At 37.0% G+C, this 17,556-nt stretch overlaps 1 protein-coding gene across 10 annotated transcripts in view; it reads right to left on the bottom strand.

Moving 5' to 3' along the window:
* CNTN5 (contactin 5) overlaps positions 1-17,556 on the bottom strand; it is a 673,480-nt gene that overhangs the window by 55,177 nt on the left and 600,747 nt on the right. For all 10 annotated transcript variants that reach the window (XM_026847687.1, XM_026847705.1, XM_026847677.1 and 7 more), the window contains 2 exons: positions 16,984-17,111; positions 15,836-16,011 (listed from right to left, as the gene is read on the bottom strand). In XM_026847687.1, coding sequence (XP_026703488.1) covers positions 15,836-16,011; positions 16,984-17,111 — 304 coding nt within the window. The remainder of the gene's footprint in view (positions 1-15,835; positions 16,012-16,983; positions 17,112-17,556) is intronic.

Below are 17,556 nucleotides of genomic sequence, written 5' to 3'. Positions count from 1 at the left end.
TACAAAATCATTGTTATATCCAAACTTACTGGAGTCAATAAATGTGGCTCCATCAGATTTAGTGAGTCCAAGCCTACAGATAATGTTGACTTAGTAGTCACTACTCAGAGAAAGAGCAGGTAAGTGTGAACGAAAGTCACCCTGACCACAGGGTGTAGCAATTGCAGTTTTTCTCAATGTTATGTCCTAAAATACTCTCAACTTTTTGATTTAATGTAAGCACCAACATTTTTGGTAAATTACTGTAAGTATTTTTGTTTCTTTCAGAGCATTTTTGCCAAATGGAAATAATTTTAATGTGTCAACCAAGGATAGACAAAATGTCCTGCAAATCTCTAAATTTCCTCATCACTATTACTTTATATTATATGTGAACCTAACAAGTTAAATTTTCTCAAAGTTAAGGAAAGGTTTGTATAACATTACAGATTACAGAAATTAATATTTTATTAATAGAGTATTAATATACTTATGCAATTATATAATATACAATTATGACACTTGCAAAGTATAATGATGCATGGTTTTATTAATTATACAAATAAAATACTTTATAATTTATAATAATGGATTTATTATATTGCTGTATTAGATAACCCCCTATTATATTATTCCACTATTCACTATATTATCTAGAGTTTATATACTATATATATACCATATATAAAACAATTATATCATATATAGTACATTTTATGCAATAATATAATGTAATATGGTATATATAATATTGCATATTTATTATATTGTTATATTTGCAATATGTTGTGTATGATGTATTTAATTAATAATTGATTACTATATAGCAAATATAATATGTATTACTGTATATTATATATTACACACAAGTGTATATATGCATCTTCTTGATGTTTCACTCTAAAAAACATTTATTTGGTATAGGCAGTTTCCTTCTCAGATTTTATTTACTTTGCTAATCAGGCAAAGACTCTCAGTCTTTCCTTGAATGACACTTTCCTCACATCATAATACTGCTGTGTTCTAATTAGAGTAATTTTGATCCTGTATGAGTGGAATTGTATCCTGCATCCAAATAAAAGTCTTGCTAGGGGTGTACATGTTGGTGCTTCTCTAGCTGTGCTGGAAATATGTCACTGGCTTCACCTAGATTCATATTTGCCTGCTTTTTTGTCACATACTCATTCTGTGCTCAGGTAAGTACACTCAGATAACTTATCCTTCTCAATCATTTGCAAGTTATGAGCTTCCACCCATAACCAGTCATCCATATGTGCATGACCTTGTGCTTTGAAGAATCACATCTCTTGTCTGTTCCCATGTGTTATTTTCATCATCTGCTGTATTGGTAATATGTCCAATTTTGTACCATACAATTGTTATTTGCATGCCAAGGTCATTAAAGACAAGATGAAATAGGATTGGTTCCAAGATCCAATCTCCTAAATTTATTTTTCTTCCTAGTCAGAACAACTCCTTTTCAGCACATCTTGGCACACATTCTTCAGCCAACCTTATCTTCATTTGCATTTTTTAAACGGAACTTGTCATAATATTCCATGTAGCACCAAGGCAAAATCTTTATCGAAGCTTATTTAAATGCAAAGAAGGAAAAGAGAGGTGAGGCATCAAAGTTGCCACTGAGACCAAAGTGAATGTGGGCATGATCTATAGTTTAATAACCCTGTAGGTCTAAGAGTAAGAATGAAATATCAGTGTTTTGCCTTCTGAAGTGTCCTCGTTAATGATGTTGCTGTAGGGAAGATACTCCTACTAGTCTTATATTCTTGCCCTGGCATATCAGAAATCCCAGCAGTGCAAAAGAATATCTGGGTACTCTGCAGCTCTAAATGCAAAAGATGAACACAGACTCCTACCAAGGGTCAACTTCAGGATAGAAATTTTGTAAGTTGTCTAGCACAGCAACATTTACTAGCCACTGAAACATGGATTGGTCAACACGATTAGTGATTCTGATACGGAGCCTTAGCTATTAGAAGGATAAGACCAGAATCAGTCCATATTTGTCCTCTCTCGAGGGTAATTTACTTTTAATATGTATTTTGTTGTTAAGTGGGAGGAAAAGCATAATGGATAGCAATTCTCTGGTTTCATTGCTCAGGAGCTATTAAAAATCTTGGCTGTCACTCTAACTTCCAGAGAGTTCATGACTCTGTGAATCCTAATATTCTTATCAGGAGAAATATTTCATCTGCACACCTGTGTAACCAGGCAGACAAGTAACAATTAAAAGCATCACTGCTGTAAGTGAAGAGCAGTGAAGTACAGTAGATCCCCACGAAGCACATTTATTACAGCATAACAGGATGCGCAGCCAGCATTGCTTGGAATGTGTGAGTGGAAAGAAATTAAGCTCACTGTGTTTAATACAGATGGATATATGCTCAGACATTAGATTTTTGATCGTGGGATATTGAGACATTTTAACTTCCATTTAGAGAAGTAGGAGAAGTATGTTTAGAGAAGTATGTTTGACCATGCCCTCCAAAATTACCATATAATTTGCTGTTTAGTAGTATTTATAAAGTGGGCTTTTTGAATTTTACAGACTCTTCCAAGTCTTGGAAGACAGATTGTTGATCAGTTTATCCTGCAATAAGAGTTTTAAAGCCATAACAGGGCTTGGGGGGTGGTGGGAAATTAAGTGCTAGCCTTCCAAATCTTAACAAAATCTCTGCACTATGTCATTGCAGCTGCTCCTTAAATTTGAGACATTACAATCCAGTTTACAAAATTTGCTAAGTAGGAATGCAGTAGAGACTCCATTAAGTATCTAAGGACAGAAATTCTGATTTTAGTCTTCCCTCTGGAAAAAGACATAATGCTTCAGCAAAAGCAGAGCCATATCCTCTCCTTTGGGGAAGACAAAAACTGGGTGACGTGGATGCAAACAGTGTAGAAATGCATTCAGACTAACATGAGTTAGAACAGCCTGGTGTATCAGCAACCATGTGGTCCCAATATTATTTAAAGCTGAAATTAGTGGTATTTAAATTTCTTTGCCTACGTATAAATTTTTCTGTATTAAGTGTATGATTTTATGAGCTGATTTTTATTCCACTAATGTTATGCTCTTCTATGGCAGGGCATATTTTGCAACAAGCGCACTATTTCAAAGTAGCATTTCATTAGAAAAATCTATATTCCTTGATGTTTTGAATATCATATATTACCCATTTAGCAGAGTATTGCAAATATTTATATTTGTTCAGTATAAACTTCTACTGTGTGGAATTTATCTTGTACTTTACTGAAGCTAAGGCTTAACCCCCCACACCCCACCACAACCACAAAACTAAACAGATGATAGGTTTAACAGCCAAGTTCTAATGATTTTAAGGAAAGCTAAATGTAACCTTCAAGGCCAGCATAAGCTATGGACCTGCTGTAACACTGAACACATTCCTGATATTCATTAAGCAGCAAATAAATAATAATACAGCTATCAGTGCTATCTGTCATAACTAATGGTTCTCTCTAGGACAATAAATCATTGTATAATTCATATTATGCTCCCAAGTATTCCATTCATCAGGTTCTGGGCAGCTCCAGTGCTGAGTCCTGTGTCAATCTATTTGTCTTTCTGCTCCAGCATGGCATGTTATCTGAGGTCATGGTGTATCTAATTAGCTTTACCTGTAAGGTGTTGCTTGAAGTAATTTTTCACAAGAATCTGTGCCACCTATACAGAGCATTTGCTTTTAATTTTGAGATACTTCCTCAAACTCAAAAAGGCTCCAAGGAACATGTAATATGCATTCTTTGCTCAACGAAAATCACCTTGCTAGATTTGGTTTTTCCACCCATTGCCCTAATGCTGAGGATTTGCAGAGGGAAAAGAAAGATGATAACCTGCAGAGAACTTACTGTTGGTGAATGAATACTTCTTCAGCCATCCCACATCCTCACAGAGAGGAAGTTGTATGTGAATTTTTTCCTTTCAATTTCATAAATCCGAAGAGATCGTGGGTTGCTTTGCAGTAAAGTAATTTTTACACATGGTTCTTCAAGTGAAGATAATGACACTTACACATCCTGTGAGAGCAAGTCATTCTCTTGAGCAAGTTCCTAGGAAACCTCCCCGTTAATCTGTCCATTCATTTCCTCATTTTTTATTGCTAAACCAAGGTGGTTCATTCAGTATTAAAACTTTTATTTTGAAGGCTTTGTACTAGAACAATCTATAAACTAACTAAATTGGAAATAGAGCTCACAGTTACACTCTAGATTACTTTTTAAAACATCTAGTAAGTCTCTTGTTTACTTGCCCCTAATTCTTCCATGGAAGAATTAAGGGTTGGTTGGATTATTACACAGTTTATTACGTATGTTCAAACTACAGAATCATACGTGGAAACCGAGGAACCTTAAATTGCTCTATTGTCATTATGTCAATTCTCCCTTCCAGTCAATGTTTCTAATGCTGCTCATTTTCCACAATGATTGTCATACTTCCACATTCCAGCTGCAGTTTTGTGAATGTACTGCTGATTTATCTTGGAAAGAGGGACAAAAAAAGGCAAGAAAGTTCAAAATACTGTGTAGTCAATAGAGATGATGTGGTGACTTGCAGCTCTCAGCTTCTGCACTGCAAAGGCCTGCGGTCTAGAAAGGCTGCCTATTATTGTACTGAGGATTCAAGTTGGGAACTTAATCTGAACAACATGCAGTGAAAATTGCCTCTCTGCTTGGGAAGAATATATCTAAAAAGGGTACTGAGACTACTATAAATGATCATGATTAGACAAAAGCTTAAATCAATGCGAAAAAAAAAGAGGAGGCAAACACTGACTGCCATTGCAGGAAAACTTTTATGATGAGAACCTAAGGGATGTTTGAGTCATTTCTTTAGTATGACTACAGGGGTTTAGTGAGGCTTGCTGGCTGTCATCTAAATCTCTTGACAGTGAGAAGTGAAGATGCTTTCCTACAAAGTGGTTTCTATACAGAAGAGAATTCTTGGGAGGTACAATAAGCTTGAAAAGTACCTGAACATTTTGTAAGGTCATATTCTGTATAAACTGAGAACAGTAAAACAAAGCTCTATAATCAAATTAGACTGAGATTTGATCCTCAACAAGAATGACCTGGATTGTTAATGCTATCTTGTTTGGCTTAAGAGTATTTAAAATATGTTGGTGTTTTTACAAATAACACACAAGTTAGGTGAACTCCTGACTCATACATTATTTGATTTAGCAAAATACCCTTTATTATTGAAATTCAGTCAGATTAAACTGAAAAAGTTGTTTCACAGTTAAATCTTGATTCTTTGACTTATTTGATTAGCAATGGAGTTTATTTTTGGTGAATTTAACTGAAGCAAAATAATGACTTTACAGAATAATCTCCTGACAATGTTAGCTTTGTACTGTCAACAATAAATAAAAACCCAGTGCACTAAACTTCTTTTAAATTATGCTGACAATTTATACTTGCATTATTATGGATTCTGGCTTCAATCCAACTTCTGTTCATGATACATTTAGGACAATTTAAATGCCATTCCATGCAAATTCTCAGGTTTGAACACATCAAACACTTGCCTGTTTACTGCTTATGATTTTTACCAATTGCAAATATTTAATCTGTTAAAGAGCAGATTTCTCTCTTGATATGGTAATAATAGAAAATTATATTCTGAGTTCTGTTTTTTTAATAATATAAGCACATTTGGAACAAAGAAGATTAAATTATTGTTACTGGTTTTGTTATGATTAATGGTATGTGGTAGTATAACAATCATAGAATTATAGAAAGGTTTGTGCTGGAAGGGGCCTTAAAGTTCGTATAATTCCACCCTCTCTGACATGGGCAGGGACACCTTCCACTAGCCCAGGTTGCCCAAAGCCCCGTCCAACCTGGCTTTGAACACTGCCAGGGAGGGGGCAGCCACAGCTTCTTTGGGCAACCTGTGCCAGTGTCTCTGATCATCTTCATTGCCTCTCAAGGTCCCTCTGGATGTCATTTCTTGCCTCCAACATTGTCAACCGCACCACACAGCTTGGTGTCGTCAGCAAACTTGCTGAGAGTGAACTCAATCCCACTGTCCATGTTGCCAAAAAAGATGTTCTTGGCTGGTCCCAATACTGACCCCTGAAGAACACCACTCATCACCGCTCTCCACTTGAACATAGAGCCATTGATCAGAACTCTCTGAGTGTGACCATCCAGTCAATTCTTTATCCAACGAGTGGTACATCAGATCCATGTCTCTCCGATTTAGATACAAGTATGTCATGTGGGACAGTGTCAAATGCTTTGTACAATGTCTATGTAGATGACATCAGTTTCTCTTTCCTTCACCAACACTGTAACCCCACCATAGGTCACCAAATTTGTTAGGCACAATTTGCCCTTAGTGAAGCCATGTTGGCTGTCACCAATCATCTCCTTATTTTCCATGTGCCCTAACACAGTTTTCAGGAGGATCCGCTCTGTGATCTTGCCAGGCACAGATCTGAGACTGACTGGCCTGTAGTTCCCCAGATCTTCCTTTTTTCCCTTTGTAAAAATGGGGGTTATGTTTCCCCTTTTCCAGTCAGTGGGAACTTCACTAGACTGCCATGACTTCTCAAATATGATGGAAATGTGCTTATCTACTTCATCTGTCAACTCCCTTAGGACCCGTGGATACATCTCATCAGGTCCCCACAGACTTGTGTACCTCCAGGTTCCTTAGATGGTTTCCAACCTGATCTTCTTACAGTGGGTGGTTCTTCACACTCCCAGTCACTGCCTTTTCCCTCTGCATGTTGGGTGGTGAGGCTGGAGCACTTGATGGTGAAGGCTGAGGCAAAACATCATCGAATACCTCAGCCTTCTCCATATCCTGGTTTGACATCCCTGGCCAGATTTAATTCTACCAGGGGTTTTGCTTTCCTAATCTGCTCAGACAGCTTCTCTGTATCCCTCCCAGGCTGCCTGTCCTTGCTTCCACCCTCTGTAGGCTTCCTTTTTATATTTGCCCAGGAGCTCCTTGTTTATCCATGCAGGCGTCCTCATGCTTTTGCCTGACTTCCTCATTGTTGGAATGCAATGCTCCTGAGCTTTCAGGAGGTGATCCTTAAATATTAACCAGCTTTCTTGGGCCCCTCTTCCCTCCAGGGCTTTATTCCATGTTACTCTGTCAGGCAGAGCACTGAAGAGGCCAAAGTCAGCTCTCCTGAAATCCAGGGTTTGTTGTGTGTTTGTTGTGTGCCCTCCTTGCTGCCCTAAAGATCTTGAACTCCACCATTTCACGGTCACTGCAGCCAAGGCTGCCCTTGAGCTTCACACTCTCCACCAGCATCTCCTTGTTGGTGAGAACAAAGTCCACCATAGCACCTTTCCTCATTGACTTATCCATCACTTGGAGAATGAGTTAATCATCAACGCATTTTAGGAAACTCCTGGATTGCTTATGTCCTGCTGTGTTGTCTCCCCAGTAGATATCATAGTGGTTGAAGTCCGCCATGAGCACCATGGCTTATGAAGGTGGGGCTGATCCTATCTGCTTATAGAGGGTCTCATTTGCTTGGTCTTCCTAGTCAGGTCACTTGTAGCAGCCCCCCACTATAACAGCTCCTATCCCTGCCTTCCCTTTAATCCTGACCCATAAGCTCTATCCCCAGGCAGAGCTCCACGTACTCCAGCTGATCATTGACACAGAGGGTGACACCACGTCCTCATCTCCTCTGCCTGTCCTTCCTAAAGAGACTGTATCCTTCCATTCCAACATTCCAGTCATAGGAAACATCCCATCACATCTCTGTGATGCCAATAAGATCATAGCCCTGCAGGTGTGCAGGCCCCTGATGAAGCTGACTTACTGACTAGAATGTCTGGAATTCCTTGGTGCTGCTCTTCAGGTGCTCTTCTGCTGACCTGTGAACCCTCTCCAGACTCTAGGCATCTACTGCTGGCACTGGCATCAAGCTGGTAGGAGCGGGATGGATTGAGGTTCCCTTCCCCTCGCAACTTCAGTTTAAAGCTCTCTTCAGTAGCTGGGTAAGGGTATGACCAAAGATGCTCTTCCCCTTCTCTGACAGATGGACCCCATCAGCCCCCAATAGACCAGGTTTCTCAAAGTGAGTCCCATGGTCTGAGCAGCTGAACCCCTGGTTGGGGCACCAGTCCCATAACCAATTGTTGATTTGCCAGATTGGACTGGCCCTTTCAAACTCCCTCCCTTTCACCTTGAGCATTGATGAAAAAACTACCTGTGCTCCAGAGTCCCTTACTGCTGCTCCCAGGAATCTGTAATCCTTCTTGATACTCTTCAGGCTCCTCCTGGCTGTATCACTGGTGCTCACAGGAAAAAACAGCAGCAGATAGTAGTGGAGTGTATGAGGCTCGGTAGTCTTTCAGTGACATCCTTGATATGAGGCCCCAGAAAGCAACACACCTCTATAGAGAGTGTGTATGGTAGTCCAGGCTGATGCAGATTGACCAAGTGATACCTGATAACACACAATTTGCATTTTCCCCATCTATAAGAAGTAAAAAGTATGATTTTCAAGGTTTGTAGATCCATAAGAATTATTCAGGGGAGGTGTGGACCCTTTCAGTGGCAGTATTTTTGAGCAGTTTGCATAGAGAAAGCAAGAATAATGAACAGAGTTGTTTTAGGTGAACACTGGTGGTTAGGAGCAGATACCAGAGAACGTTGAGGTGTCAGGAGTGGATAGGGAGGACATGAAATTGCAACTTGAATTGCTGCAAATGAGTTTGATTCATTTTATTGAGAGAAGGTAGAGGAAGAGATGAAGTTAAATGAGTATCAGATGTCAAGTAGTATGTCATTACTGGGGTAGTTTTGTGAAATCTAAGGATTAAAAACATAGACAAGTATTGAAAATGGGAAGGAAAGAGAAAAAAGATGGCATATGAAATGGTGAGCTTCAGGACAGGAAGGCCTACTACACTCATGTTCCTAAATTAATGTTCTATATCTGAGCTGTTATCACCAGGAAAAAAAAGGAAGAAAGGACCTAATAATATGGGGTACCTGTGCTCCTGTTTAAAAATGCAGAGAGAGGGCCAAAGAAAGCATGGAGTTACACATATGATTTGAGTGGAAGACTGGTGATAGTGACAAATGAAGATAACAGAAATGAAAGCAAAACCCATCTGAGACAAGTGTGCCATTTTGAGAAGACATCAAAACACGAAGCATGAAGAGCAGACATGTAATTGGGATTTCATTAGTGTGCTGCATGAAAAATGTTGTGACAGTCTTATATGAACAGAGATTTATTAATAGTGCCCACAGATGATGGCACACATCAACTCTATCAGAGAAAGGTGGGAAATAAAAAAGCCAATGAGGAGAGAGAGAGAAAAGGAAAATGGAAAACTCTTCCTGGTGGCTAGCCAGAAAGAGTATTCTCTTTGTGAAGCTCTCTTCGGTGCAGTAGGTGGCACTGAGGAAGATGATGATGAGGATTATTTTTTGTGTTTTTTTCCTAGTGTTGTAACCTTTTCTTTGGGACCAACTCAAACTCCCTATAAGTTAATGTTTATTGGAATATATTAATTAAGATCAATTGTTGCACAGTGATTGGTTTTTAAGCTTCTGAGCACATACATTGTTGAATTGTATTTATTAAGTATTTACTTGACCATTATCTACTTCACTGTACACTGTGGTTTGATGTACAAAACAAGAGACAAAGAAAGGGGGCACGAGGAAGAGGTGATATTCCGGCCAGTGGGAACTTCTTCCCATGAGATCCCACCATAACAGCATGATTTGAATTTTCAGGTGCAAGGACATGAGAACAAAGATCAGCAATGTAAGGGAGAAATACTGCCAGGAAGGCTCTGGAAAACAGTGCCACAACCGCTCAGGGGAAGGGTTTTAAAGTTGCAAGTGAAAAACAGAGCTGCAAACTGAAGGCCTTAGTGTTAGGAAGGCTGGTATCGACCAGGGGTTCAATCAACTGTGCTGTTGTAACCCAGATTAACTTTGTGCCAAGTAGTTAAATGATCCACAGGCTGCAAGTAATCAGGGGAAAGAATGGATTGTCATGAAATATTTTTTATATACCCCAAGATTTTTCTCTTTAGAGTTTCTTGAAAACAAGGGAAGGTACAAAATACCTTATTAGAATATGCAGTGTAAAAATTATCTGACTGTATTTCATTACATTTTTATTACAAGCATTTTTTTTTTTTAATAGTAACTGGTATTCAGGAATGTTGAAAAACTCAGATATTCTAAAATGCTCAGTTATCTCCCTCATGCAAAGTAAAATTAAACAGAGGAAATGTTACTTACCATCTCTCTCTCTCTCTTACTCTCTATTCATAGGCAAAGCCACAAGCACTTGGGTACACCAGTTTACGTACTTATTTGATTCTACAAAATGTTCGGAGGTTCTTGTTCTAATGCAGCATGCAGGTATGTCTATAAATTAAACCAGTTCACAGGGATTGTTTATATTTTAGAAGCAACACATGGTAAAGTGCATTATTAGACTGTGACCTTCATTGTGTTCAGATTTTTGTTTGTAGTTACCAGTCATAAAACACATATTTCATTTTTTTTGGACCAGAAATCCTTATTCCATTTTGTACCCTCCTTAGTTTACAAGAAAGTTGTGCTACCAAAAGACAAGATACATTTTTTATTTTGAAACTGCTTCTGATCACTCAAGTATTTAACTGCTGTAGCGTGACAAATGGGCAAAACCTGGTAATGAGCATAGGGCTGAAATATCTGGAGATTTGAGTTGACAGTAATGGCTGTATTCAGCCTCTTCCATCAACAGGAAAGTATTGCGACAAACAGTGAAACAAATTGATAGCAATGAGATTGATATGGCAGCATTACCCTGAACAGAAATTCTCTGTGCATAGAGCACGTATCTTCTACAAGACTTTTGACAACTATTGTTGTTTTCCTCAGTATGTGGAGGAGGGAGGTTGTTAAATAAAACCCCTATTTAATTAGTCTTGTTTAGTTTTATGTCCAGTAAAGAGGAAAGACATTATTATTAACAGCCCGCTGTTTAAATTGATTCCATGTAGTGTAGAACTTAGTGCTGCCTATTTAGAAAATACTCAGGAAATTTTAATTGTAACTTCTAAAACATGATTAAAGTTCTACAACAAACTAAGGGGAGACTTAGAAATGCAGGGAAAGGTGCAAAGTTATGCTCTCTCACAGGTTCTAGGTTATCACAGATTGATGTCTCCGGTGCTAGAGAGTAGTTAATGTATTGCCCAGTCCGTATCTACTTGCCTTTTATAAGTGAGACAGTAGATTTCAATTCAATTCCATGTGAACAAATGACCGCTATAAAATATAACATGGAAAGTTGTGCTTATTGCTTCCCATGCTGGCAGTTTCAGTTAAGATCAAAGACCAAGAAGATATTGAGACTAAATCACTTTCCAGAGTCTGAAAGGTACTCATGAAGGTCAAGGTGAGGGACACTAAGAGCAATTCTGCTGCTTACCAGTCTGTGGAGAACCACAATAAATAATTTTGCTTGGCTGCCATAAAAACAGTATCAGCTTTCAAACAGAATTGGAATGACAATAGCTGGATAAAAATCCACTCACAAAATCGGTTGTCTTTAGCTAGAAAAAGGGGTATCTCCAGGAGAAAATTAAGGTCAGTGGAGATCTTAGAAAAGAAAATTCTGAATAGAATCTTGAACAGGACTTCTGGGTTTGGCACAAAGGACAGAAAATTAAAGTTACCCTAGTAAAAGCAAGCAGGTCTCAATTTTCTGTGTTCAGGTGCTCACTGGTGTTGCTAGAAGGAAATCTTGTCAATTCAGACTTCCATGTAAAATTGTTTCTATTAATTGCACGGATTACCCCACACAGACCCTAAGATGTCATTGAGTCTTTTGGTAGACAAAGTAAGTCTTTTGCAGTGCCAAATGATTCTGTGTATATGTAATCTATGCACTATTGGTCTTTGTCCTGGTTCAGCTAGGATAGGGTTAAGTCTGCCCAGCAGAGGGAAGGGCTCTCCAGCTGGGTTATTGATACCATGCTAACATCAGGTCAGGTCCGGGCGCCCAAGCGCGGGAACAGTTTCTGTGTTGCTTTTGTCCCTGATGGTACTCGCGACGTGACTGCTGTATCTTTGTGGTATATCTCTGTATCTTTTGTCCTGTTTGCTGTTATTACTGTCTATTGTTGTTGTTATTGCTATTGTTGTTGTTCATATTGCTATTTGTTACACTGTTGTATTGAATTTTCCCTTATCTCAACCCCTGGTTTGTACCTCACTCCCTGCCCCGTCCAGTCCGAGGGTGGGGGAGGGACAACGGCAGCGTGGTCTCTGGTCCCTGCAGGGCCTAAACCAGCACAGCCTTCTACTAAACGTACTGTGGATTTCTTCACACACACCATTCGGGATGTTTTCCTTTCCTAGAGTGCAGTCTGCAGCTCTCACTCCAGTGGCATTGAGTGTCCTTTCCTTAATATTCCCTTCACGCATGTCTTTGTTCAACTTGCCAGCCTTGCCACACTCATCCTCTTGGCAGGCAAGCCCCTGAAGTACCTAAATTGCTATAGGTACTAAATCCTTTATAGCTTAGTAAATAACAGCAAAAACATCTTACATTTGTATAAAAATTAGTTCTCAATATGAAAAATGATAACACATTTTTTGATACAAAAGCTACAGATATAATTTAAAACCAAGCAAAGCAATATGTGTTATTAAGAGAAGCTTTTCCTCTTCCTTTTAGGTGTAATTGCTGGGGAGCATGCAGTTCTAGCAAGTGGAAATTTATCTACTGGCAAAATAAATGTTACTTTGGTGATAGCTTTTATAACACTGCATTAAGCATCAGAATGTTCGTCATACTTAACACCTGGGTCTGCCACAGTGAAAGTGCAAGCAATTCAACCAGTGGTGAGAGTTTGACAATGGTTTTGTTATTAACAAAACCCATTCAAATAATGTTCAGTTTGTCAGGCTTTCAAACAACTAAACAAAACCCAAAACAACATGAACACTTTTTTTTTATCAGATGAAGTATCAGTGTGTGCACAACAAAAATGGATGTATGATTTTATAACTTCATGCAAAAGGGTATTATTTTTCTTAAATGTATTGAATTAAAAAGCATTTTGTTCAGGATTCAACTCATAAAATTTTTTAAAAAATTCAGAAATGCAAAATAATGGATGTAGATGGATTTCCATCAGATTTCAAGTTTTCTTCAAGTTCTTATTTTCTGCATACTTAAACCTGTATCTTTACCACATTATGTATTACTCCTTTGAAACTGGTTAGGTTAAAGGATAGTACATGACAGGGAAAACAGAGGAGTTTTATTTTATTTTATTGCTTTCCCCTAGTACCTGGTCATGCCTTAGGTTTTAAGAAAGAAATAAATTTTTGTCCTTGTGATTAATTTCATATGCTTATGTGGTTAACAGAAATGATAACAAGGTAAAATCGATAACATTCCACAAACAAGTGGTTATGGGAATTACAGAGTTTTGGTGTCAAAAGACAAAAAATCACAGTTGCTACTTTTGAGTTTTCCATCTCTCAGTTGATTCATTTTCATTTCAGGACAATGCAAAAATCAAATGCAAAGCTAAATATGCCTTTTAGTGGAGATCTACATATATTTTAACCACTACTTTCAAAGAGGAAGAATGATATGTCATATTATGTTTCCAACAGGATTCAGAAAATTCAGTGAGAATTGTCCTAACAGGGTCATGTTTTGGCATCTCTGTTCTGAAAAGGAGTGTTCCCTGACCCATCTTGCCTGGAACGTGTTCAGCCCTCTTTCCATTGATCCAAGCCTACCCTTCCATTCTCTTTAGTGTAAAAACCAGAAGAGAAATGACTTGACACTTCAATGAGCTAGGAATGCGGATAAATGCAGCATGGACTGACCATCTCTTGTGTGAGCAACCTTGTAAAGGCAAATGAAGCTATTCAAGTCTAAAATATCAGGGTCTGATGCTTCATTTTGATATTTCTTTGGAGTTGCATAGTATTTCACTATTTCAATACCGGTTTAACAGTGACAAAGTAGAATCTAATTTTGTAATATTTTGCAAAATATGCAATGCCTCCTTTTCAGCCTCAGTTTATTTTCTGATCAGCTGAAGTTTAGTGTTTGTAAAAAAGTATGTTTTAGGGAAAAAACAAATTACTTGTGTGCCTCTGAAAACAAAGGTGCCAGGTTTCTACTTAATAAACATATTTTGAAATCTACTTAGTTATTTAGACATTGAGCATTGACTCCATTATGAGTTATTAATACTATTCTCACTTTGTAAAGTAACAGTGACTCTAGCAGCACAGTGAGAAGGAAGTCATAAACTCATACTAAAATAGCTGGCTAAAGTTACTACATTTTGGCAAAATTTTAGTCTTGTCAGGAAAATAAAAGGAATCTGCAATTTCAGTGAGTTTTGAATGAATATTTGAAAATAATCCCAGTATGTCATCTACTTTGAATGAGCCTTACTCCTACCAATTTGAGAGATTTCTCTTGTAAAAATTAATTTAATGAAGAATTCTTCTTGAAAGATCTATGAAGTCCTGTTTTCATAAAATAAATGAAATTACATTAAATTAGCTTTTCTTTGATAGGAGAAATTACTTTGGAAATTTCCTAGCCTGATTTTTCTCAGTGATTAAAGATTCCCTTTGGCACAAAAGGTACAAAACCACACTGAAAGAACCACGTAACACATTTTAGATTTCATTTTTTTTTAAATTACTTGAAGTTAAATTGTAATCAGGATGTTTTCCTGAATCAAAGAATGTTTTAACCTTGAAGTTAAAAAAAAAAAAAAAAAAAAGGATACTTTTCCTTCCTATATATTTAGTGCTGGATTTTGTGTATTGGACTTCCTCAGATGAAGAACCTTCACACTAAAATACACCTTAATAAAGTTTTTCAATTAAAAAGCTTATAGAAGTAAAACCAAATTAAAAAAAAAAAAACCAAAAACACAACAAAAAAACCACAACCCACACTGCAATGTGGATATAATATGATTTCCATAAAGGCAAGCAGAAGAATAAATCGATTACAGATGACAAGATTTTTAATGCAAAGTTAATTTTGCTACATTGTACTCAGATACATTAACTTTTAAAATTTCCTGACCTTTGTGACCTTCATTCTTCTCTGTTAAATAGCATAGACATTTGATTACATTTCATTAGTTGGGAGATTAAGTGGATCCTATTTCCAAACTTGTTCACATTAAGAGATTTATTTCTACTAAGAAAAGTTAAAAATATTTTACATGGGACTCGTTTGGATTACTTTATCCCACAGTTTGATCATATTAAATTGTTTTTAAATTAAGGGGTAATATTTGGAATTGGTATGCTTATTTTTTTCTGTAAAATTCTTATGGACTTAAATAACTGTTGCACAGCTAGAAGCTATCTCTTGCAGGGGAGTTAGAAAATAAAGTATACTCCTTGCTATTCAGACACTAAAACATATGCTAGGTAAGTAAAAACTCTGGGAGATGAGGGCATTCCAACAGCCGTGCTATCTGTGAGAAAGACATCAATTCTTATAGAAGCATCCTTTCTATATTAAAATCAGCAAAAGGATGTAAGGAAGATTTGATTCAAACTGCTTTCTGTTCCCTCATAAAGATCATCAGATGCCTCACTAATAATAGAATGTATGTTTACATTTAGTATCTTCATGACTAAAACTACTTGAAGCAATTCTAGTGACCTGCAGTTTGCACCTCCTCTAGCTAATATATCTTTCTAATATTAACAAAACCACTTTTAATTTGTTCAGAATTTGTTAAACAGGAGACATATAAAACCATGCAAATGTCTATCAGTTAGCAGCACACAGATGACAAATGCATGATCACTTACTGCCTTGATGCTTTCAAAGTGTCCACCTTCTTTTTCAAAGTCAATTGGTTGCCCGTTGAGTGTCCAGTAGAAAGTGACATCTAGTGTGCTGTCATGAAGGGCTTTGCAACTGAGGACAATGCTTTCTCCAACCGTTAACTCTATCTTCTTGGGAGTCAGCTCTATTCTTGTAGGTTCTTGAAATACAGAAGGATTAGGAACATTTAGATGGAAGTCTATTATATTGCAATGGCAAAACAATATGATTGAGTTCTGCTTAGTCTACTCAAAGCTTACATTTATTGTTTGTTTCAAATATGTAGTGTCAAATATTGAAATATAATACACACTAAGACATGATGGTGGTGAACAGAAGGTACAGCCCTCTTCATGAAAGCAGTAAGGCAGGATCCTAAACAAGCATCTATAGGACTTATGAGATGGAATAATTAATTAATTTTATTAGTCTTAGAAAGAGCTTGGTGGGGTTTTTTTTTGTTTGTTTGTTTGGGGTTTTTTTGTTTTGTTTTGTTTTCTAAAGGCTGCAGCATCTGGAATCTTGTGATTTCATGAAAATCTCAGTTTTGTCTCTGAAAATAAAAAAGGTTGTTTCGAAGCATACTTAATATAGGAAGAAGCTTGAAAAACAAATCAAAAAAACTTGAACACCTAAAACCAAAAACTATGATCATATAAGAGTTCAGCTGAAAAATGACAAAAATGTGGCTCATAAATTAATTGCAACTTAGTGATTTGATTATTGTTACTGTTCTAAGGAACTATCTTTTCTTAGATTTTATATTGATACAATTATTACTTTAATCTTAAACTGCTTCCAAACAGAAAGAGGTAGGGATTCCTCTACCCAAAGCTAAAATATGTTAAAAGGTATATTGATTCTTTTACTTATAGAATTATTTATAATCTGAGTGATGTAGTAATAATACTAATTCTTCTGACATACATCTATGATATAACACCTGGAATATGCAATCTGATGCAGAAATACAGTGTTTGACCAGATGGAGGTTAGTCCCCTTAGACTGTTGGAAATGTTTTTTTATTCTGCCTATACAGTGCTGTTGTATGGTTGTCTGGGGATTCTAAGCAATAATAAAATATTAATGAAGATATATCATCACTATCTTCAAAGTGGGTTTTTTTCATACCTTTAACAGATACTGATGCAATGATTTCTGCAGATCCAAAAACATTTACACCTTGGCATAAGTACCGTCCTTCATCGGACTTGGAAGCATTCAGGATTCTCAGGCTCCCATGTGGAAGAATAGTTACCCTGAAAAGGATAAATACATAAATATATAAATATATCTCCCATCCTAGCAGCCAAACTCTGTGATGATATCTTTTAGAGCTAATAAATAGGATTAAGGACTACTGCCTCTGTAGCAAGTGATGACGAAGGTGATAATTGAATTTTCTTCTGTTTCAAACAGATTGTAATAAACCCATTTTACTCATTCTCCTTCCTTAATTCAGAAAGTTTCTGTGAGGTATCAGTAGATTAGTATCCTTTGACACTTATCAGTGGTGAATTTTAATGAACCTCTTGTAAAAAGGAAAAAAGGTGATTCTTCATAATTTGTCTTTAAAGTTTCACTGCTATATTATTGTGAAATCACATTTCAATACCAAGCACCATCTACTCCATTTAGAAAAAAAATGACCTTAAAAATCAAATGTGAGAAGAATGTGAAGTAAAATGTAAAAGAGGACTAGAA

Source organism: Athene cunicularia, assembly GCF_003259725.1.
Source record: "Athene cunicularia isolate RWA chromosome 1 unlocalized genomic scaffold, athCun1 chr1_part1, whole genome shotgun sequence".
Classification (NCBI taxonomy): Eukaryota; Metazoa; Chordata; class Aves; order Strigiformes; family Strigidae; genus Athene; species Athene cunicularia.
This window is presented reverse-complemented; position numbering and strand designations above follow the sequence as displayed.